Below are 25,340 nucleotides of genomic sequence, written 5' to 3' on the forward strand. Positions count from 1 at the left end.
GCTTATTAACACAAAGCTATATTTTCAATAAGGTGAGTACTACAATGATGTACAATTACAGTCTAATAACTTAACACTCAGGAGCACTGTAAAACAACTGGAAAGGACTTGATTATTACAGCTTGCAAATGGACCAGGAAAGCCATTTACCATCATTACAAAGTTGGTTCATTTTGGTGGATTTAACACATGCAGGAAGAAAAATGCATGCTACAGAGTGAGATTTCATTTTACAGCTGTATTATCCAAGTGCTTAAAAGCCTGAATCGGTCCCATGGGTTTTGAAGGATTTTTCGCATAGCATTAGAAAGAAAAAAAAAAAAAAAAATCTTGCAACTGTAGAGTTAATAGGACCCTGCTGAAGTCTAACTTCAAAAATTCATGGCCTATAAAGCCATTAAGGACCAGATTTTTGTTTCTGCACCATTCCTGTTAATAACAGCATCTAATTAAAACATCTGTAAAATATGGATTGTTTGAATTTTACATAAAACTTGAAAAAACAATTGTTACATGTTTGGTGATTTCTCTCCGTCTGTTCAGTCACTGCTATTAGTAATGGTAATATCTTAAGTTGTAAGATATTCCTAATGTGTACCATCTCTACATTTAAATTAGTCAGATCAGAGCAGAGAGAAGACACGTGATAACTAAAACAAGCATATAAGAACCAACAAAGCTGTTATCATTTAGGCTAAAAATGGCTGTTATGCTTTGTTGATGTTTATTATCTTGGCACATTTCTCATGGGTTTTATAGTTTAACTAACTTGGCACATTTCAGATGGGCTTTTTAAACAGTTACTTCCTAAACAGTCAAAAACAAAGACTCTGTGTGAACTTCCCTCCTTTCCCTACATAATACAAGAAAGCAAATTGTTTCATCTGTTGGTTGGTTTCCCTCCACCTGCCACCTGACCTGATGAATACTTGGGAGACCTACTTTTCCACTTTGTGTGTTCCATCTTCAGCTAAGTAAGAGAGTTTACCAATGATTTGCCACTGGGTTGCACATCAGTATCATTTCCTTTCAGTGCTCTGCAGTGAGACGTGTTCATTGCAGGTGTGATGCACACACTGTGCGCTGAGTTTTATTTTGTGAGGAGAAAGGGAGGCAACAATGTCAAAACAGAATCAAGTTTCTCCAAACTAAATGCTTCTCTCATAGTAGATGCTGTAGGATATGGTCTACTGCTTGTGGGAAGCTCTCACAGGTTAGGTAAGGAGCTGGATTAATTTTGTCTTCATCTGCTGCTCGATATTTACCTGAAATAAAAGAACAAAAAGGTGCTTTTTAAAAACTGCTTTAGCTGCCTTGCCAGCCTGAAGTCTTCCCTGTAGCTAGGAGAGATTTTATCTGATGCTCCTATCACTTGTACTTCACGAACAACAAGGCACCGTAAAAGGGATACCCACTTGGCATTCTCCTTGACCTAATGCATCACAGATGGTCTTCACAGCGTTAGGCTGAGATTCATTTAAGACTCAATTGAGATTCCTCTCCGGGGCAGTTTGACCAAAATCCAGACCCAGTTTTGCATTTGTTCAGATTTGTGCTGGAGTTGTTGTTCCAACACAGCTCTATTGCAGTGAACAAATGTATCACTAGATGTCAAAATCCATACAGTACTTACCAGTCTTTACTAAAATACCTAGCATGCCAGCATTCTGGGCCCCACCGACATCATCCCTGCAATCCTGGCAGACAGAAGAGGAAACAAGGTTAATCTAGAGTTACAGAAACAATTTATTTATGGGCATTCTGTGGTGTTCACCACCATGCGACGACCCAGTCTAATCAAAACAATAATGGGCCATATCCTGAAATAAGCAACTAGGTAACTTCAGTGAGAATTTTGCCCATGTGGGAGATTTGCTTGAGACAGAACTGCAAGATTTAAGCTAAAACTAATATGGTTTAAATACTCTAAACATTAAGGACCAGCTTTTAAAAAGTATTTATGCACCTAAAGATGCAGAGCGTTGCCTAGTGGGGTTTCTGAAACATCAAGATCAGTGGGAGTTAGGCACTTTTGGAAGTCCCACTAGATGCCTGTGTGCCTTTCTGCATCTTCAGGTGCACTCAAAACGTAGGAAATGCCAGAATTCGGGCTGCCGGAGTGCTTGACTTTGCAATGTTAATACTGTTCTTCTAATGTACTTAGCTTTTTAAAAAAAGAAACTGAAAAAATCCAAATTCCATCATGTAGCATCATATTGACACCCACATGGGTCATCAGCAGAGTTGGAACCTTTAGATTCGCCGCACAGACCTCTGCCACTTGATCTAACAGAGAACGGGTTGTTATCCTCTACGTGGACCCGCACTAGAGGGGGGATGAGACATACTTTGCCAGTGGGTGTCACAGACGTTTGCTGACAGAAGAACGTTCACATGGAAATCTTGGGTTCTGTTCAGGCTCTGGAAGGGAGTGTGCTCTAGTGGGCACAGATTCTTCTGCCAGTTTCTCCCAGCCTTGACCCCTGCTGCTCTGTCCATTCCAGTCTGTCTTTGGCTCAGTCCTGCCACTTCCCCATGCCTGTTTCTTTCTCCCACTCTGCACTCAGGCTTCTTGTCCCAATTCCATTCCTAGTCTCCTTACCCAGCCAGTCCCAGTTTCTCCCCACACCTGCATCTCATCTGACTCCTTGTCCCAATCCACTCTGTGGTCTGGCTTTAATCCCCTCTGTATTCAAATCATGTGGCTTCCTCCTCCATGCAGCCTTGGCGCCAGCAACAAATCATTGAAAGCAAAAGAGAGACAGGCTCACTACTCTCAGTTCTGGTGCCTTAGCCCACCCAGGCCCAGAGGAGCTGGGAACAGCCATTACAGGGAAAGTCTGGCTTTTCCGCTGGAGGGAACATGCTCAGTCATGCGGGGGGGATGGCACATAAAAAATCTTGTCAGTGCTAGCAGCTGTGAAAGGCTTGAGCCTCCTCAGAGCGGACAGAATCTTAATAACTGTCCCCCAAATTTGGGCAGATTTTTACAGGGACAGCAAAAGGCATACTCGACTCAGAGGCCACCCATCTGCCAAATTTCAAGTTCCTGCTCCAAAGGATGGGGTGCTAGCACGGTTCAAAGAAAAGGTCGCCAGAATTTTTTAACTTGGGGGAAAGCCATGTATTTTCCCTATGTCATTCTCAGAAACAGCTCAACCGTTTTAGCTCAAGTTTTCCCCCAAAAAATCAGCCTGAGGCAACACCTAGCATGGAAAATTCTAGCCCAGTCTTGGCAAAGTTATAAGCAATTGAAAACAGGGTCTTTTAATGGGAAGTGTCAGACAACCTTAACAGGTGGTGCTACCAGCCCTGCCCATAACATAATGCAAGATGAAAGCCATTTTGAAACATTAATTAATCACTCTGAATTAACATCTATTACAACATAAAGGTCTGATCCTGAAGAAGGATCCATTATTCACAGACCCTTATTCCTGCAGAGAGACCTGCTGAACTCAACGGCATTCTGGGCTGGAGGTAGAGTTCCCGTGGGCAGTTATTTGCAGGATCAGGCCCCAGTTTTCTCCTGACAATATGCAATGTTTGGTTACTACAGCTCTGTAACAAACTTAAGGTAATTACTTTTCTAAATGTGGAATGTTTCAACCTCACCTTTAGTAGAGTATTCAGGAGCCAAACATTCAAGAGTGATGGTCTTTAAAGGGACTCAACTCCAATCTGGCCCAAGTGTATATTTTGTAAGAACAAGCTTTGGGATTTTAAAAATTTGTTGTTGTAATTACCTGGTCTTAGTAACAGAGCTGAGGAAACTTGTTGCCTCATAATAAGTGAGTAAGTTGGCAGTGTCCCTTTAAAAGGGCTACTATTTTCCTTGCTTTGGGTAAATATTTTAACTTTTTTTTAAATTAGTTATCTGAGATAGGTGCAGGATCATGGAAATGCTTATTTGGAGCTGGCAATCTGTGGCATAGCTGTACAGAGGAAGAATGGTCCTATAGTTAAGGCACTGAGCTGGAACTCAGGAGGGGTGGTTTCTGTTCCTGGCTACAGACTCTGTATGAGCTTGTGCAAGCTCAGTGAGGTTATGGGATTGATTAAATGGGTTTTGGATTAGGCCTTAAGTGTTTCTGTGTCTCAGTTCTCTCATCTCTAAAATGGGGTTGACAATGGGGGTATCTGATAACAGTCTTCAGCTATGTTAAGTGTTGTTATAAAGAGGATGGTGATCAGTTGTTCTCCATGTCCACTGAAGGTAGGACAAGAAATAATGGGCAGCAAGGGAGATTTAAGTTAGATATTAGGAAAAACTTAAAGGGTAGTTAAGCTCTGGACTAGGCTTAAGGGACTTTGTGGAATCCTCATCATTGGAGATTTTTAAGAACATGTTGGACAAACACCTGTCAGGGATGGTCTGGGTTTACTTGGTCCTGCCTCAGCACAGGGGGATGAACTTGATGACTTTGAGGTCCTTTCCAGCCCTACATTTCTATGATTCCAACATTTTCTTATCTCACAAGGGTGCTGGAAGGATATACTCCTCAAAGTGCTCACATACCATGGAGATGGGGGCCACCTAGGTAGGTAGATGATAATGCGCTTACTCAGCCGTTACACTTACATCGCCAATCATTACGGTCTCCTCCGGCTTGCAGCCAGTCCCCGATAAGGCTTCTAGAAAGAAGGTTGTCTCTGGTTTCCCCACCACTGTTGCTTTGGTATCTGTAGCATATTCCAGTCCAGTTACGAACGGTCCAGGGCCCAGAGCTAAGCCATCTTTCCTCTTATAATATCTAGCTTTGTGTATAGCTATAAGAGGGGCACCATCCAGGATCAACCTAGAGAGCCAAGGGAAGAGGGGGAAAAAAACATGTTTTGCCTTGGATTCACTGATATGTGCTACTATGGGCCTGATCCTGCTTCCAGTGATGTAAATGCCAAAAACTCCCATTAGCTTTAATGGAAACAGGATTGAGCTCCAAACTGTAGCGGGGTTTAGAATTAAACTAGTGTTTTACTGAGCGAGTTACATAAATAAAGTTACTTCCCTTCTCCTTCCAGTCATCAGAACCAGCTAATAAAAAAACCTAATGAAGCCACTGTCTTAAAAGGACTGCAAGAGCCACAGAAGATTTTTTCAAAAGATAGGTATATATTTCTATTCACTCAGTGATGGAATTAATTCCTTTATCTAACAGAACCTCAAAGTCACTTTCCCTTGTCTATGGCTGAAATAAGAACTCATTTGATTTATCCTTGTAAATATTTTATTAGATATTAACTGTAGATAGTGCTTGTGATTTTGATGGCTGCACACATTTAATTTCCTGCTAATCTTCCAAGGCCTTCGCTGGGTGGATTAATATTTCAGTGCTTCCAAAATTACTCTGCATAGGAATTCTGCAATACAGATTACTCAGCAGAGCAAATCTTGGTACTGCCTGTACATCTTCCAACTACACACAATGTCTGTCTGCACAATTCAACTCCCACATTCCAATTCCAGCATGCCCAAGTTTCAGTGGGGGCCAGGACGAACTCCAGGCACAAAACATCCAAAATGGATGTAAGAAAAAAAAGCATGTTAAAATATAAAGACATGCACTAGTTACAATGAAAGATCAGCATGTCCACAGGCCTACACATCACACACATACATACACACACTACTGAACACTGAAGTAGCTGTTTGATTCTTGACACCGCTGCTGCTATCAGAAGTTACATTTTAGGAACAAAGTTGTATACACTCTCCTTGTTATAGGAAGAGAAAAATTCAGAATGGAGGATTAGTCAAAATGTCTGATCAACACATGCTTAACACCACCGATTAGAATAATGGGAGACTAATGAGTGGAAATCCTTCCACTGAAGCTCTCAGCTGTCCACAGCTGCTGGGGGCTTCAGAAAGTGGATGTAGAAATGTTTTGGGAGAGCAGGAGCTATTTCCTCCCCCCACAAATTTAGGCTGTTCTCACATTTCCTTAGCTCCATTTTTATTATTCCGATTCTCCAGCAACACATGCTGTAGGATCAGTGTAAAATTTAAAACTCTACCTGGGGTTTCTGCAAGCAAGAATGAAAGGAGTTTTTCATTATTCCTGCCAAAACAACCCTCAGAAGCCTAGAAGAAAGCTCCCACTAGCACAGCATTGTCTGGAAAGATCCAGATAAACATGAATGGAATAGTATTTTGAATACTACTGCTTACTACAGCAATCATCATAATCTCACGGTTACCTTGTGCTCCAGCACATGCTTTTTGTATCCACCTGTTGTCTCATACGTGTAAGCTCCCTGGAGCAGGGACCATCTGTCCTTTTTTGGTGTGTGTACAATGCCTACCACAACAGGGCCCCCATGGGGAGCTCTAGGAATCAGTGCAACACAAAATAATAATAAATTAAACATGAATGTTTGTAATTTGGGGAGTCAGTGGTTAAGAAGGTTTCCTTAAACTAATATTGGGTGTGACTGTCCTAGAAGTTAAGGGAGCTCCGCCCCCTCACAATCAGATTCTTTGTTTACATTTTGCCATCACCTATATCATAGTTCTTCTCTACAATGGACACAGCAGCTCCATAAACACTGAAAGCATAATCAGTAGCACTGGAAAACCTGCTTAATTGCTTAGCTGAAGGAAGGGTCCTGGTACTATCAAGCACTGCTCAGGTGTTACAATCCTCTTACAAGTCTTAGTTTCATTGCAATAAAAGCCCTGTAGATTGTATCTATAAAAGCTGAGGTAATGATCATTGAGTGCTTCCTGTTTGATTGGACAGCAAACTCTTCACATACCACAGCCAATTCCAAGTCTTTATCACAAGGGGTAGAAATGTGACCAGTACAGTGGAAAACAATCAATGGGGACCCTTTGACGGTTTCCTTGGACTGGGAAAGGAGAACTTTTTGTCTTTTTAGTCCCATTTATCTTGCATAGAAGCCTTCCAGAAAAATCCAGAGTGCAGAGCAACCTCCTATTGACCCTTCACATTCTTTCAACACTAATCTCTGTCTGACACTCTGCTGTAACTCTACCCAAAGAACTGGATCTTTCTAAATCAGGGTGAATAAATAGCAATGATTTTTTAAATTTAAAATTGGATTTTTTTTATTTAAATGCGATTTAAAATGAAATACAGGCTTATTTAAAATAAAGATTTAAAATTAAATTTAAAATTGTTGACCTGTTAAGTCCTAAAATTATAATCAATTAAAATCATTTAAATTAAATACAAAATATAATACAAGCAGTACATGTTTGCTGCCAAGTTTTAAAGTAAGTTCTACTAGTTTGGGTCACTGGCTAGGCACCAAGAACCAGTCTGTTGAAGTGCTAAACCAACTTTTGCCAGCAGTTCCAATATTTTCTTCATTTCAGTTTATTCAACAAGTGACTAGATCATTCAAAGTGTGGGGAAAAAACCCAACTATGGGGCATTGAAAAAGCAGGAAAACTTGTTTCCTTTTCCAGTCTATGAATAAAAATTAGGTTCGAGAGGAGATCTACTAATTTTAAATCTGGAAGGACATGGTGACCAGAAACTATTCAATTCACTAACTACAGATCATTCTTCCTTGGTTTAATAAATCAGTTTGTTTTAAATGCAAAACATATTTTGATAAGAAAAAAATGTTTATCAAAAAGGTTAGGTATCCAGCACATTGGAAGTGGCTTTATTTAATAAAATGTAAATGCTGTTTTTGTGCATTTTAAATTGAATTTGAACTTCCACACAGAGCTTGACACAAGTCACAAGTAAAAATCTAGTAAATAAGAAATGCACCATTCACCATTTGCTAACATAATAAAAATGTAAAAATTAAGAATCTGAACAAATGTACATTAAGCTACGCAACTGCTTAAAAATGTGTATCCTCCTGATTAGCAACCAAACAAAAAAACCCCAAATTCAGTGTAAAGGTTTTAATGATTACCTATCAGTGAAAAACAAACCTTTCTTTAGGAAAATAACTAAAAAGTACAAATGAAAAACACAAGTCAAATCGATGCTTTAAATCAAGGTTTTCTGCTTGCTGATTTAAATCATGATTAAATTGGCGATTTAAATCGCTTTGATTCAAATCAGTCCATCCTGGTCTAGGTTAGGCAGATGCCTCCTGGAGCAAGTCTCTCTTCATATGCGTTTGCAAAGCGCCACAGGCACCTGCAGTATTATAAAAACGATAACATTTCACTCCATTTCATTAGCACAAGTAAAAAAAACTAAAAAAAACTTACACTGAATCAATTTAATCCAAAACAGATTCAACAAGAACAAAGCACTCATCACTGGTCTGCTCATTATGGGTAAAAATCGTGTGTTACTTTCTCAGATATGCATCACTGAAATCTGACGTGAAGCTTGTTTGGGGCAGAAACTCAATTGAAGATCCACAGTTTTAACTCATGTTTAAACCACGTAAATTCACATCTACCTATTTATTTTGGAATTCTAGCCACTGGCACATGGGTAGACAGTCATTATTAGGGAGCACATGGAGAATGAGACACCTTTAACAATATGTGCAATTAGCTTTACCAAGGTTTTCAGATGTATTCACCTGACCATGTCTTTCAGACGTGGATCTGCAAACCTCTGCTATAGCCAGATCTGCACACAGTGGGAGCAGACAATTGGGATACGGAAGAATTTAATATTGCAGAAGCACAAAGATACTTACATTCAATAGTTAGGTGGAAGAATCTCATCCTATAGCCGAGGTTCTCAAACTGGGGGCACGCCCCGGAATGTATTCTGGGGGGGGGGGAATCTGAGAAACTTTAGGGAAAAAATATCTTACTGTGCACATTTTACCCACAGTAACGAATAACTAGCAAACAACTGATTCCTCCAGACATATCAGGTCATCAGATAGCACTTTTTGGCCTGAGGGCCACATCGGGTTTCTGAAATTGTATGGAAGGTCGATTAGGGAAGGCTGTTCCTCCCCAAACAGCCAGGCATACCCTGGCCCCCGCCCCCATCTGACCCCCCCTGCTTCTCGTCCCCCAACGTGCCCCCAGGACCCCTGCCCCATCCACCCCCCTCATCCCCTGACCGCCCCTGGATCCCAGCCCCCCACTGCCCCCGCTGCTCCATCCAACCCCTCCTCTCATTCCTGACTGCCCCACCGGGACCCCTGCCCCATCTGCCCCTCCCTGTCTCCTGACCGCCCCTGGATCCCTGCCCCCAGATCCCTGCCCCCGCCGCTCCATCCAACCCCCCCTCTCCTTCCTGATTGGTCCCCCGGAACCCCTGCCCCCATTCAACCCCCCTGTTCCCCACCCTCTGACCAACCCGCCCCCTATCCACACCCCCACCCCATGACCACCACCACGAACTCCTCTGCCCTCTATCCAACCCCCGCTACTCCCTGCCCCCTTACCGCACTGCCTGGAGCCCCGGTGGCTGGCAGAGCTACATCCACGCCGCCCAGAGCACCAGGACAGGCAGCTGCAATGCCCGGCTGGAACCAGCCACGCCACCACGCAGCACAGAGCACCGGGTCAGGCTGCGGCCCGCAGCCCCGCCACCCGGGCATCGCGCTGGCGGCGCAGTGAGCTGAGACTGTGGGCGAGGGGGAACAGTAGGGAAGGGGCCGGGGTCTAGCCTCCCAGGCCAGGAGCTCAGGGGCCGGGCAGGAGGGTCCCGCAGGCCGTAATTTGCCCACCTCTGTTCTAGATGGTAGTTCAGAACTACATGTATTTAAAAAAAAAAAGTATTTACAAGTTCAATCTCTTCAGATGGAGCTTTTGGTGTATAGGGAATGCAGTATCTAGCCCCACCAACCTTGCATCCCACCTCCTGGGTTATGTGGTCCTCAGTATGTTGTTATAAGCACTGTGAATCCCAAACTCTCTCATTAAGAGAAGGCACTCAGATACTGTGCTGATGGGTGCCAGTACAAGAGAGAGAATGAAACCATTATTTACACACTTTCTTTAGAAACAAACAAAACCCTCAACAGCTGAATGAAGTTTGCTCAAAGTTTTCCTCAGTATTGAGCCAGTCATTCAGGGCACATCCCCATCCTCTCGGAGCACAGGATTTACGATGTATTTTACTCTTCAGTGCTCCTCTGTGTTCCTCATAGCAGGGCAGGACAGGAGCCCACAGTGACTGAGGGGTAGGGAGAGCAAAAGACTCATGTTCAGTCTCTTACAGCTCAAGCAGTTTTCTAATAATACCAACAACAAGTCCAAGTTAAATGGATCCTAAGCCTCCAAACTAGTAGAAGAGCAGTGTGTGGCTGAATGCATTGCACAAAGGTAGGTAAAATGGCACCGCACAAGCCACTGAGAAACGGGCACAAATGCAGTCACTTGTTTTAACCATGTTATCATTTCAGCAACCTAGAGACAAAAGAGACTAAATACTGTTTCTCAGTGGAGCACAGGAACAACCAGACTGGATCAGACACAAGGACTCAGCTTTTCCAGTATTCTGTCTTCACCTGTGGCTAGCAGCAGATGTTTCAGAGGAAGATGCAAGAAATCCCACATTAGGCAGATGCAAGAGGGCTGGAGGGGGGAAATCTGCCACCAACATTAGGTCTCCCAATCCCTAACAATATTAGAGGTTGTTTTAAATCCTGAATCTCAAGATTCCAAAATGTATTAATTCTGGATATTCCTGTAACAAATGGCCAATCCCTTTTGGAATCTTGCTCACTTCTTGTCCGCTACAACATCCTGCGGCAATAGTTCTACAGTTTAATTCCAGGTTGTGAAACCCATTTAATGCCATGTTAAACCACCTTAAGATAAATATGCAGTTAAGCCTCCAGATCCAGCAAGCCCATTACACCTATGGCACTGGAAAAAGACACTTTGAGCCTTACCGAAGTAACCGAGTGTTCTTGCTGTTACCTCTTATTCCCCCTCCTGCCTATTACTTCTCACACTGGTTGTGTCTAGTTGTAAATTAGACTGTAACCTCTTCAGGGCAGGGCCTGTCTTTTATATGTTTGTACAGAGCCAAGCACCAGTTAGATCCTGATTGGGGTATTGGGTGCTACTACAATACAAATAATGCATAATACTTTAAACCTCTGGTTATCTGAAGACAGGAGTGGAAGACAAGGTTGGATCACTCCATAACTGCCCTGTTCTGTACACTCCCCCTGACGCTCTCGTATAGGCCACTGTTGGAGACAGGATACTGGGCAAGATGGACCATGGTCTGAGCCAGTAAGGTAGCTCTTATCTTCTCACGACTTACCGAAATGCTTTATTCATCATCTGATAGTTAAAGTGCTCAGGAGCTAGTCCTACCACCACAGCATTGGGATCATTTGTAGGTATCCCTGGAAAATTAAAACCAAAACACAACCCCTCAGATTTACTTACTCTAAAAAACATTTGTAAACAACAATTTTTGTCTTATGACCAGTGAGCGAATTAGTTTATACCTAACAAAAAAAGTTCAGCCTTCCATGTGGTTAAATGCCTCCCTGGACCTCCTATACAAAGTCAGGATAGAAGGGCTTTGTGCAGGGCAGCTAAGAAGAACTGGCAGGGGAAATGGAATCATTGCCTACAACCCCTATAGCTTGTGGAGAGGCTGCCTGGACACTCCACTTCTACAGCCCAGGGCTGTATTAGCAGACAAGATCCACAGAGGCTCCCTAAATAGGGGAATCAGAAACTTCTGGATCCATATGGTAACTGTGTCTCCAATGCAACCACAACCTCCTTCCCTCCAAGGTGCTCCAGAGAGACTTACCACAGCATGACTGCAGGGAGTATGCAGTCCTAGCATGCAGCTACTTCTCACCTTATCCCTTCACCCAGCAGCACAACAATAGTTCCACTGTGCCAGGACTTCTAGAAGCTGAGGCGGGGGACTGGCCATCTGGCCCATACTTAATCTACATACGGCAGAAGCCATTAAATAAAGAGTCAACATTGACCAGTTACCACTGACAGTTTCCATTCTAAGAATAAAGGGAAAACTACAGCATCCCAGGAAGCAGTCCTTTGTAGAACCTGTAGGGACACATGCGGCATTTTAATGGTGACCACTATGAATAAAAGGTAAAAAGATTGCACTGTTCCCAGTGCCCTGTAGAAGAAGAGGCATGAAAAAATGAATGGCTTCTCTCTTCCGGCACAAATGCACAAACTAGGAAATCTGAACAGGAAATTATAACCCTCTGAAACATGGAGCAGTTCTAACTTCCATGATCCTTGCTGATTACAATCCACAAAGACCACTGTAAGGAGGAAAGTGGGCAATCAGATCAGTAGCAACTGATGGAAGATCCCAGAGGTAGATAAGATTGGATTCATTAGTTGATACACTCGGAGTTAACACTTTCCTGTTGAACATGGAGGCAAGCATTAATTTTTGGTTTTCACAAGAAGTGTTATCGTCTTTGGTTTAAACACACTGACGCCCTTTCATTTTAAAAGTAGACTGTGAGTACAGTTAGCCATTGGACAACAGAAGTCAGCATTTCCTGACACACACTTTTAGTTCAGTCCTCAGATCCGTAAGTACATGCACATAAAATGGATTAATGTATGTCTTTCAGCGCTGACAACAGATAAAGGAGTTGATATGTCAGGAATCTGCTGTTCTCCACAAGGCATGTAACTCCAGATAAGTAATTGTGATGACAGATCCACCCAGCCACACATATTAAAAGATTTAACTAGTGTAGGGACAGAGCATACAAATTCTTCACTTTTATCGCCATCATCTGAAATAGAAATCTCTGAATACTTAATTTACACGGTTAGTTTTCAGGTGCTTTGCATGTTAATTAGACTGGGATAATAAATTTCAGTGAGTGTTTTGCTGTCCTCTGGTTTACTGGAAGTTCTGCTTGGGGTGAGATTTCTTTTTGGCAGGCATGATTGCTGTTGTTGTAAATGTCATTCTGGTTATGATGGAAAAGCTCTATCCAGAGAGGAAGGCTTTGCAGCAGGACCTACAAGCCATCACACTTTGGTTTAGTCTCTTCTGCAAGTTCGTTACACAGCCAGGTGCCCTTGAGAATACCTTATCTCCAGTTCTCACATGCTTTGTCCCACATTGTTCTAGAGCACAACTTTTTTGGCAGTTCTCAGATTGTGATGTCATCTCTAACGCAGCTAGGACGTGGCCCACTAATACCTTTGCACAACAGGATCAAGTCACAGAACCAGCAGTGGAAGTAGAGTTGGAGCCAGTGTAGGGACAGAAGCACAAGAGTGAGGCAGGCAGCAGCATCATGCACATGCTGGCGTTTTTGCACTGCTACCCTTGCTGGAATAACTAGCACTTCTGTGCCTCAACAGGTCTGGAGTGAAACAGATTATGGTCCTGTGTCTCATACTGCACATCTTTCAGCAAACCCAGAGAGCCAAATACAAAATGTAGCATTCAGAGACACCATGTAGATTTAAGACACTCTCTGAAATCATCAGGGTCCATTAACTAAAGAATGGATTACACTCATCCATCTGTGACCAATCTTATGTGGGGAAAATTATCCAAGAACAATCCAACAGCAGTTACTAACAGGAATTTAAAACATTCTCCATTTTACTTAATTGTTTCAGGAATGCTACTGAGAGTATACATGAGTGACTCTGCATATGGAAAAGACCCCAAGATAACCAGTGCAGTCCATGTTAAGCCTAATCAATGCACAGAAATGGCACTGATTTGACTAAACTGATTTAGAAACAAACGGCAGATACTGGCCTAGATAAGGATTGTTGAGAGCGTGGATACAGAAGCTGTCCCCAGCAACAGGGATCTGATTTAAAAAAAAAGAAAGAATAGATTACAGTTTCACTGCCCATAGCCCACTGAGACTTTTCTGAAGAATACTGAATAGAATGTTGGATGAAATTTAGATAGAAAATTCCCAGCTCCTAGCATGAAAGGATAAGAACCTACTGAAATCATAAACCTGTTAGGACTTAAATTTTTGGCATGTGTGTTTGGAGGGGGGCGGGAGAGGAAACAATACCAAATGATCCACAACTTTGTCACCCTTGGAGTTAAAATGAAGGGATATTAACATTCTGATTGTTTGCAAATCTGGTAAATTTAGAATCTGGATATTTTCATTTTTCTCAATATAAAGACTTAATGGTAACCCAATAAATGTTTATTAATTCATGATAAATGACAGTAAAATGCCTTAGGTTTTTACATTTGATAATCACAAAGCTGATACGTGATATCAAATCCATTGCAGTAGCTTTCTGGTTGAGTCTACATTGAAAATTTTCAACAGTTCTTCCCACCACTGGTCTAGAAATGCATGCAGGACATTTTTTGAAACAGATTTAAATTTTTTTATTAAAGCTAATGTTAAAAAAATTATGTAATACACAGGTTGAGAGAAGTGTCTGTACATCTGGGTACAGTGCTTAGATTATCCACAAACCCAGAGTTTGTTTTTAAAAAGGCATCTGATACATAGAGTACATAATCAGCAATAACCCAAAGGTAGGTGAATACATTTAAGAATACAGTTTAACTATTAGCATCCATGTATTCTACTATGTTGTCTAACCTTGCTCAAAGCAGGGCCACATACAGTGGTAAAAAAATGCACTGTACCAGCATCAGACCAAGAACGGGGAGAACTGCTATCAGTATTCTCAGAATAGACAAGGTCCCTATAAAATCTTACAAGGAAACTTCAGTTTCCCTACACTTTGGTACACACATTTGATAAAACATGTTGGCATTTACAGCTAGAGTACACCCCAATGATCCAAATTTCAGATCCAATTAGTTTAACTGTCCTCCAAATCTGAAATGCATAGAGGAATGGCATTTTATCAGCTTATCCAAAGGTTTTGGCTGTCCCATCCCCCCCAAGACACACAGATAATCAGAGTTTATCTGTAGATGAACAAAAGACTCTGACTTCAGGAGGTTTCTGAAAATTAACTTTCTTTAAAGTAAAGAAACACACACCTACTGATGACTGTACAGCAGTCCAGGTCTCAAGCATTCATCATTGTTGTAGCTTATGAATTGTGATGATTTTGCTAACCTACACGAACAGGCCATTACGCATGCAGAATATAGCACCATTCATGGCGCTGAGGTTTAATTAAAATCGGCAAAAATCACATTACAACACTGTAGCTGGGTACCTATAGTAATTCATAAAACTAGTCAGTTTATTCCCCAGAGGTGGGGTCCTCTGAACACTTCTTGGAGCACTAACAATCCTGCATCCTTATCACAGGCGCTGACTCCGTGAGTGTTCCAGGGCTGCAGCATCCACGGAAAAATAATAGTGGGTGCTCAGCATCCACAAGCCACCCGCCAATCAGCTCCTCTCTCCGCCCCTCCCCAGTGCCTCCCATCCGCTGCCAATCACCTCTTCGGTGGCAGGCGGGAGGCACTGCGGGGGAGGGGGAGTAGCGGAGGTGAGAAGAGGCGGAGCGAGGGTGGGACATACTTGGGGGAGGGAGCGGGAACAGGTGGGGAATGGGCGGAGCCTCAGGGGAGGGGCGGAGCATGGGCTGGAAGAGGCGGAACAAGGGTGGGGCCATGGGGAAAGGGGTGGAGCACCCCCGGGGGAAACTGAAAGTCGGTACCTGTGATCCTTATTTTCATTTTAATCTCTGCACTACTTACAGGCCCTGTATGGTCACACCTGTCCTTTTGGCAGAAGACAGCGGGATGCAATAGGGGCCAAAGGTCCAATCTTGGACATGAATTTGTGCAAGGGAACATTGCACAGCAGCCCTTCACCCTATGTAGGACTTACCATACCACCTCTCCCACTACCACCCCACATATCCTACACTGTCCCCAATCCTTAACAGCTCTGAAACAAAAACCCATACTAGTCTGCCTCTGGTAGCGGAGGCTGATGACATCTCAAGGTGAACAGACACAAATGACACATGAAAGTACCATTCAGTCAATTTACAGCACTGCACAAAGATGGTCATGTATCTGAATCGAGAAGGAATGGGCACTCTGGAGGGGACACAACAACTGTTTTAAGGGCTCAGCAACACTACAGAACAAGAAGCAAATCAATGGGATACAATAATCTATAGATGAGTTTAAGTAGGCGGAATGCACTTACCCAAATAGACAGGTGGTCAAATTAACACTGGAGATAATTACTCCTCTGATAAGTGCTGGGGGCTCTTTAATAACTGAGAATCTCAGCTTCACATTTTAAATGACAGGGATGGGATCTCACCTATTTACATGGGACAGATGATTGTAAAAGTTCCATCAGCTAATACTATTTCAATAAGGCTCACCAATGCTGCTCCCAAGTTCAGCTGATCACCACCTTACCTCTGAAATCTTGCAAAGCATTGTCATCCACCAGGAGCAGGGGCCGGACCTGCTTTTGCTCCAGGAGGTTTCTGGCCGCAGTCAGAGATGTGAAGATCTCATCTTCTGCAATGTCAAATTCCAGTGTCTTCAGCCTCTCCAGAAGGTCTCTCTTGCTCTCTTTGGTTGTGTTGGTCACAAATCTAATGGCAACTGGAGCATTGCGTAATCTAATCCAGGGAAAGCAAATCTGAGTTGACTAGAGAATTTTCTACATACAACATACATTTTTAATGCGACTTTCACTCATTTTCTTTCTATTTTAAAGGGACACTCGGTATATAAGCAACCTCTGAAAAGACAATCCCCTTCCCTTGCTGCACCTTAGATTACAGATGCCAAAAAGAACTGTAAACAGCTGATGAAATCCTGACCATTTAGCTTGTTTATTTTTTGTTTTTCAATCAGTTGGGTCAATAATCAGACTTAAGGCCCATTGTCCAACAAAAGCAGTCAGGGTCCTCAGTAGGAAGAGAACCTCTTCCACTGGAGCTAAAGGAGTAATGTGCCAGTAGCAACAGTATTCTCTATGTGGAGCAGCCACTAAAGTGGAACGTTACACATGGCCAGAGTATTGCATCTGTGACGCTGGCAGACAAGTGGGGCCGGGGGGGGGGGGGGGGGGGGGGCGGAGGGGAGATGCAAGCGACGGACAGCATGGGGCACATGGGGCTGCTGGGGGATCACAGACTGGGATTCAAAAGAGCTAGTGGGGGGGGGAAGACTAGGACAGAAACTGAATGGGAGTGGGGGTGCAGGGACACATGGGGACGAGGGGAGGGGTGCAGAGACACATAGGGATAGGGGAGCAGGGGTGGCTGAGCGAGGGGGCAGGGACACATGGGGACGGAGGGAGAGGATGGCTGAGTAGGGGTGCCCGGCCACATAGGTATGGGTGATGGGGTGGCTGAGAGAGGGGGCAGGGCTACATGGGGTCAGAAGGAGGGGGAGGGAGCTGAGTGGGGGTGCACATAGGGGTCCAGGGATACATGGGGACAGGGGGAGGGGGAGGGAAGGTGGCTGAGTGGGGGGTGCAAGGACACATAGGGGAACAGGGACAGATGTGCCTGACTGAATGAGAGAGGCTAGGAGTCAGCCAGGGTCTGCATGAGAGGGGGGCTTTCCGACTGCCTAACAGTCTCCCTTCCAAAAAACATGCGCCATACTTCTCCCACCCACACTCAACAACCCTCCAGGTTCACACCCAGTCTTCTTCCCAGCAATTACTTCCCTCTCCCTCAGCTCCTCTGTTATGCCTGATTCCCCCAAGCCTTTGCATGTCTTTTGAGGAATGCAGGAAATACATTTCCGTATCGTAGTTTAAATGAATTATTACTCAAAATTCTGTATGAATATGCCTAGTAAGGAATCTATTTATCAAAAAATCATTTCCTGAATCTTCTTTTTTGGTCTGTATTGTTGCAGACATACTTGAAATAAATTATCAAAATAAATGAAACTGGCATAATTATAGTGTGTTATTTTGACAAATAAAATATGCAGAATTTTAAAATATTGTGCAGAATTTTTAATTTTTTGGCGCAGAATTCCCCCAGGAGTAGTGTGTGCATGTTTACCTGTTTTAACGTTGTAAATAACTCATTTCTTTTTCTTAGTTAATACATCTTCAGTTAGTTTACTATAGGATTGGCTACAAGCATTGCCTTTGGTTTGAGATCTGAGGTACAACTGACCTGGGATAAGTGACTACTCCTTTGGGACTGGAAGTGACCTAAATATTTTTGGTGTAAGGGACCATCTAACACAAAGGCAGGCTTGCCTAGGTGGCAACGTAGCTCAGAACGGCGACAGGGATTGCCTGTGACTCCATGGTTAGGTGTTATAGTGCTACAGTGAGAAAACCTGGATTTGTGCTGGAAATGGCTCTACTTGAGGATCACTTTAGATAAGCTGTTGCCAGCGGGGGAGTGAGGTGGGAGGAAGTTTTGTTTCATGGTCTCTGTGTGTATATAATGTCTTCTGCAGTTTCCACGATATGCTATGCATCCGATGAAGTGAGCTGTAGCTCACGAAAGCTCATGCTCAAATAAACTGGTTAGTCTCTAAGGTGCCACAAGTACTCCTTTTCTTTTTAGTGCTACAGGAGTTCACACTTGATACTTGGTTGGTGAAATCTAAGCATAGAACTCACAACAAAATTTGGGGTTTGTGCCCTGCTTTTTAACAGTCTGCCCTGAGGTTGGCACTCACAGTTGTGAGACACTCCAGAAAGCTTGACAGCATCTGTGTTGCAAACAATACAAGGAAACATTAAAAACCCAAATAAGAGAAATATTTTCAGTTCACGTTTTATTTAACTTAATAAAAAAAATGTTTCTATGAGCCAACGTTACCAAGAGTAGAGGGGAGCAGAACCCAGCAGATTGGGTCAGGGATGAAGAAGAGGGAAGTGCCAGCTCCACAATTTGTGCCCCTTCCCACTCCAAACTTACAGAATCTTAAACTGCAGCTCTGGACTGGGGAGTCTGTGCATTGGGGGGAGGAGGGGGCAACATATGCATGAGGAAGGAATCTTGGCATAGTTCTCACACTACCCCACCCATCCTGGCGCAAGTTACTGCTGCATTAGCATTTGCTTCTGTGGTCCCCATCCCCACCTCAAAAAAAAAGAGTCAAGTACCCCTGAAGGGGTGATCTGCTGGCCAGAGAACCTGTAGCCACTTCAATGGGGGGTCACCTCTTCCCTGCCCCCCGCTACCTATAAAAATGGAGGAGAAAATTCAGTGATTTCAGACTCAGTCTCCTTGCAGCTACAAAAGAATAACTTGTATAAGGTTGCATCTGATCACGCTGTATTTAGGTTCTTCAAAACCCTTTTATTTAAACTTAAAGTCTTTATTTTGGATCAGCTACACAACAGCATTCTTAACTAAAAACATTTACCACCTTGTGGCTAAATTACTATATTGAACTCAACATGTCTAGCAAATTTCATGGCAGCTGGAGCATTGTGCATCACCATACATGCTAGGTGAAGCTGTGTTATCTGTTTGGCAGTTTTATGTTAGCTTCTGCTGCCTTTTTTCCCAACTGAAAAACACCAATCACCACAGAGTTAGGGCTGTGCATGCTCCTGAATGATCACATAATTCCAAGAGACAGCTTTAATGGGGTTTCGTTTATTTTTCTTTTAATTACTCCCCCACCATCCCTTTACGCATTTGTTGCTACAGAAACAAACACAGGCATCAATATAGCACAGCGAAAACAAGAACAAAGTTTGTCAATGCTGGAGATTTGCTGGTGCCTGCTGCTGATCCATTTCACCTGCCCTGCTCTCTCAAAGGATGTGCCGACATTTTATTCAGTGATAGGCTGCTAGAGAGGTCACCGTTTTGTCCAACAGTTACTGCTGAAGCTGAAACTGAGTTTTTGCTATGTCACCTGCAGTGCTAAGATGTAATCCTGACAAGCAGAATCTACTCACTTGTTCACAGAATGAGCCACGTTCCAATTGCTACAGCTTCTTTTGGAAAGAGCAATTACCTGGGGATATTTCTTTAAGTCTCAAGTAAAAAAATCTGGCTGTTCTTTGCAGTGAAAATGACTGGCCTTCTTTACAGGGCTGCTATCCCAAGTACAGGCAGGGCATGCACTAGAATATGATTTATAGGTGCAATACATCTTCCCCTCCCACCTCCCCCTTTCTCACACTGACCCAGGCCAGTACAGTACCTGGCTGAGCAAATCCCAGTAGAAACCAGGTGGAGATGGTACAGAAAGTAGGAGAGAAGCAGTGGCTGTGTGGTAAAATAGCTCTCCATCTCCTTATCCCACACGAGCCCTTTCAACACTCTCCCTCTCAGGGATTGAAGATCTGGAGGTGTACACTGAACCTGGGAGGAGCCTAGATGATCTCTATGGCACCCCCCACCCCCTTCCAATCTATAGGGATTTCCCCATGGAAGATAATACTGACCCCCTTGATATCATCTTCCACAGGTTTTCCCTGAGCACAGATGCAGCATGGAGCAGTGGCCAACCAGGACCCATGTTGCCACAGGATTTCCAGGGGATTAGTGGTTCTCACTCCTTTTTCATTCTACAGGTTTAGGAGGCAACTGTCTCCACCAGTGTTAGTAGAAAGAAACTCAGGCGTTTCCTGATCCCTATGTGAGTTTTCCCTCCAACTAGTGGTTTAGCACTACAAGTGTCTAATTTGGAAACCACAGTTACATATATAGGCCCTGACCCTGCAAAGACCCGTGCTTAACCTTACACTTTAAAAGTAATCCTACTGAAAACAATGGGACTATTCACAAAGTTATGCATAAAGTTAAGCATATGTGTAAGTCCTTGCAGAATCAGGGCCTTACGTCTTCCCCCTACTCAGGTCACTACTTCTGCATCATTTAAGGTGTCATCTCTTAATCAATTTGATCCTATAAAATATGGGGAGAATCCACCAAAGTTAAGAAAAGGATCTGTTTTCCAGGAGGAAGCATTCTCTAGCAGTTAGCAGATGGCAACAAGACCCCTGGGTTCCTTTCCTACCTCCAGGTCATTGATGTAGGAATAGAGAGCATACACCTGAATAGAGGACCTGAAGAAGAGCTCTGTGTTGCTCACAAGCTTGTCTCTTTCACCAACAGAAGTTGGTTCAATAAAAGATATTACTTCACCCATCTTGTCTCTTTAATATCCTAGGACCAACATGGCTATAAGAACAGTGCAATTTTACAGAGAGGTATTTATATCTCACTCATCTGAGTGCTTGGGGATAATGACACAACCTACTAGGAGTGCTGGGAGGATTAATTAACATTCTGACATTCTCAGAAAAGAGGGGCTATATTATCGAACATTTCCATAGCATGGTAAATTAATGTGCTCTAAAGTTGGGCTTTTTGCCTCGCGGAACAAGTTTTAAAAAAAAGAGAGTTAATAAAATGAAGCAAAAACTAAGCAGAAAGGCCAAATTAAATGTAGGCTCCCCAAAGAATACCCTATGAGCCAAAATCTTCCCCCAGTTACTCTAAATTTATACCACTGTAACTCCAGTGGCTTCAGTGAAGTTACTATGGAGTCAGTCCAATGTAACTGAGAGTGGAATAGGGCGACGTGTATATTTGCTTATGTACATCAGGAGAATGAGGCACCAGCTCCAGGAAAGCCATTCAGCTAATGAGGTATCTGTATAAAAACAGCACTTACATGCATTTTTGTCTTTCAGAGGAACATGGGAGGGATAACTTGCCTTTTAAGAGCTTCCTGTGAGCCCGGCACAGCTGAGTCCTCAATGTGAAGTGTGCCACTGAGATCCACCAAGACTGCTTTCAGCACGCGCCGAGCTGCCATCCTTCATTCCCCAGGGAAAAGAAATAAATGAAACAAAAAACTGGTTAGGAGACAATGGACGATAAAAATGAGGAACTCTGTTAAGCGTCTCATTTGTGCCAAGCCTGGTATTCCTCAGAACATTACTCATAGTATTAAATGGGCCCCTTTAGATAGAGAAATGAACAGCAGTGTTTAAAAAAAATACATAATTGATGGGTTGGTATTTTCTTAAAGACGCTATATATGGAAATCAGGTGCTTTTTTTTTTTTAAGGGCTTTTATCTGAGCGACTAAAAATTTTCTAAGCAACTAAGACCATAGGGAAGGAGATATTTAGGTATGATATTGCTGGATGGAGGCCTCATCTTGCAAATCTTTGCTCATTTAAGTAGTCCCACCGACTTTAGTGCATTACTCACATGAAAATACACAGTACTCAGCAATTATGTAACACTTTCAACTCTATAGCGCTCAAACTGTTTTACAAAAAGGGGTATTATTCCCATTTTGCAGATGGAGAAACACAAGCACAAACAGGCTAAGGGATTTGCCTAAGGTCAGACAGTGTATCAGTGACTGAGCCAACAATAGAATCCAGGTTGCCTAACTCCTAGTCCCAAACCCTGTCTCGCATGCCAAGCCACAAAGCAAGTGAAGCCTGACAGGACTGGGTCCCAAGATAGCTGGCAAAAAACAGCGTGCCAATCGGGAAGTCAATGAGACCTGAGGGTACTCAGCACCCAGCAGGGTCAGGACCCTCATTTTGTGAGGCAACAGTCAAAATCTTAGATCAGAACACTTCTGTGCCATACAAACAAGTGCAGAACGCTCGGCCTAAAATAGAAAGCAGCATTCCAGGGGTACACAGAAGGGTGGAGGAACAAGGATTCTGTTTTTCAGGCCTGTCGGCAAGTCAGATGTGGCGGAAGAAGAATCATCTGCAGAAACTAGTACTAGTCATTAAAATATCCCTAGTTCTGATACCCTTTTGAACTGTGTCTGCTGCTCCTTGAACAACTTTGCTCAGTCAGTTGTCCCCAATTGCCTAATGGCACAGTCTGCTGTCTCTAGATTTTAATCAGTATTTTCTGTTGATCTGTTTTGATCACAGTACATAAGAAATTTGGCAGAGTATTGAACCAGGTGACGAGTACCTGCCTTAGTAGATTTTAAATCTTTTATCAGAACATTGTTATCAATTCATATGAAGGATCATTTATGTTTAACTGAAATCAAATCCATCATGAACCTGATATCTAAGGTACTAGGGAAATTCTACACCTCATACTGGTAGATGGTATCAAGGAAGTTTAAGCATATCTTAAAAATTAGTCTGATACTATGAAGGCCAAGGCTGAACTTCTATGATAAAAAGCTGATAAATGACTATATTGGCAGAGCTAGTGAGGGATATTTGGCAATTTCATTATAAAGAGGGCATCTGGTGGTAATTCAACACCTTCTCCAAGAGTCAAATCTTCTGGCCCAGATTAAGGCCACCAATGTACCTGAATGCAATGGAACCAGCATGGCTTCACACTACCTAAATGCCACAGAGCTGTTTTCCATGAGGCCTTTCAACCCTAGCACAGGAGTTTTAAGGCAGTGGTTCTCAGACTTTTGTACTAGTGACCCCTTTCATGCAGCAAGCCCCTGAGTGTGACTCCCCCCCCCCCATACATTAAAAACACTTTTTAATATATTTAACACCATTATAAATGCTGGATGCAAAGCAGAGTTTGGGGTGAAGGCTGACAGCTCATGACCCCCCATGTAATAAAGTCATGACCTCCTGAGGGGTCCCAACCCCCAGTTTGAGAACCCCAGTTTTAAGGGATATGGGGGGACACAAAAGCAGATCAGCCAGTCCTGCTTTCATGAATTCACCAGCCAAACCTCATGCCGGCATAGCAAGCATGTAGTGTTCATATGAACAGCTGCAGCAGCTGAGACAGTGACTATGCTGCCTCTCCAAGGCCTGATGGGTGGGAGGGAATACCTTACCCCCTCACTGCTATACCTATTGACTCCTCTGTATGCAGCCCATTTACTCAGGCTGTTCTCAGAGAGCAAGCTTTCCCCATAATTAACAAACTTGGTCATATACAGAACTCCTTTCAATGTAGCTGAAAAGTGGAGCGATTTAAGAATAAATCCAGTCAATCCTATGGTACTTTGAAATCCAGGCATCAATGCTCACTTACTTATACAGCAAGTGGCTTAATGTAATAGACTGGAGAACAGTAGAGAGAGACATCCTTCCCTCTCCCTTTTCAGCATCCACTCTGTGAACCTTATTCATGTTCTGCCTCTCTAAAGACAATCTTATTTCAGAGAGTAGGGGGATGAAACCTGCAAACAATCACTGCAGCATACTGTCAATGAGGAACTCAATATATTGTACAGTGTCAGCTACAGTTCTAGGGTGATTCATAACTATCATTTTGGGCTGACCACTCTCCATTATTTGCTACCTAACATCCCACATTGTGTATCAATATACTGTAAGCTGGGCTCTCCTACCCACATTTTGTAATAACCATACAAGGGAGTGTACATTGTGATACACATGTATGGTATAGTGCCATAAATAAAGCAGATGATTAAAACAATATATCATTAGTTTGATTACATACCCCTTATTTGAAAAGATGTCCCTTACTTGATCCCTAGTGTTCTGCATCACGTCAATACATGAGCTACTTTATCCCATATATTTCAGCAATGATTATGCAAAGTACAATACCCTCTGATACCAGTGTATATTATACTAGCTATGATCTTGTACTGCAATTAAAACACCATATGGCGCAATAAACTCTAAGCTGCATTTATTTCACCCACCGCATGTCCTTTCTCTCCTGGAATTGCAGGGGGTCACCACTGATCACATAGGTCAACTTATGTGGACAATGGTTACATTACAGAAGACAAAACCCAGGAAGAGGAAGTGTGTTGTGAATCCTCATGCTCCAGGGCACGAGCCACCCACTCTCCACCTGGGGTGAGGAAGGAAGTGCTGCTATGGGCAGGTTAATCCATAACTGTCCACTACGGGACCTGTCACAGGCTGGATAGGCTATGGGTCTGTGCCCAAGAGGCAGCTCTCATAGGGTGTGTTACCAAAGGGCCCCCAACAGAGCTCACCCATGCATTGTGGGAAATCAAGCCTTCCGGAAAGCTCTATATAGGAGGAGACAAGGTCACCCCTAGGAAGCCTGGGCGGGGCCTGTGGTTACGCCCCGCCCCCGAGAGGGTGGGCGCTGACAAACCCCACCCCCCTCAGTGCCCCGCTCTCAGGCCTGACACCCCTGATAGTAGGAAAGGCAGGAGAGCAATGGAGACTCAGACTCTCCCATATGCACCAAGTGAAATGTGGCAGAGCGAGGACTGGGGACTCCCCTCCTCGCCATGGAAATGGTACCGTCCTCTCACCGCAGAGGGTCCATTCTCCCGCCAGGGGTGACACACAGAGAGTGTGAGGTGCGACTGGGGCTCTCTCTTCCTCACCCTTTCTCATGCAGTTGGTCCCGCCTTCTCCGTAGAGACAGCGGGATTTGGACCGGTCCATTCTCGGGAGTGGGGGAGGGCAGGGTATCCCCATTTTAGCCCCCTTCCCACACAACTGCCCAACTCACCTGACTCCAGCCGAGCACCCGCCCACCAGTGGGAGGGGAGAACGAACCGTGCTGTACCCGGGACCTACCTGTCCCTGCGCTATGGGGTCCTCGCGGGCTCTGAGCGGCTGCCCTTCCC

At 43.6% G+C, this 25,340-nt stretch overlaps 1 protein-coding gene across 5 annotated transcripts; it reads right to left on the reverse strand.

The window, feature by feature from the left end:
- Positions 1 to 25,340, reverse strand: HDHD2 (haloacid dehalogenase like hydrolase domain containing 2). 5 transcript variants are annotated; one of them, XM_007055166.4, is made up of 7 exons: positions 25,223 to 25,340; positions 21,502 to 21,603; positions 16,245 to 16,453; positions 11,187 to 11,271; positions 4,583 to 4,799; positions 1,634 to 1,697; positions 1 to 1,265 (listed from the first exon to the last, which is right to left on the reverse strand). In XM_007055166.4, exons 2-7 carry the CDS (start codon positions 21,600 to 21,602, stop codon positions 1,162 to 1,164), a joined length of 780 nt encoding a protein of 259 aa, XP_007055228.1. In that variant the 5' UTR covers position 21,603; positions 25,223 to 25,340; the 3' UTR covers positions 1 to 1,161. The 5 variants fall into 5 exon arrangements, with proteins under 5 accessions (XP_007055228.1, XP_027673346.1, XP_043402300.1 ...); XM_027817545.3 differs by having other exon boundaries at positions 25,291 to 25,330; XM_043546365.1 differs by lacking the exon at positions 25,223 to 25,340 and adding an exon at positions 25,020 to 25,160.

This window comes from Chelonia mydas, chromosome 5 (assembly GCF_015237465.2).
Source record: "Chelonia mydas isolate rCheMyd1 chromosome 5, rCheMyd1.pri.v2, whole genome shotgun sequence".
Taxonomy (NCBI): Eukaryota; Metazoa; Chordata; order Testudines; family Cheloniidae; genus Chelonia; species Chelonia mydas.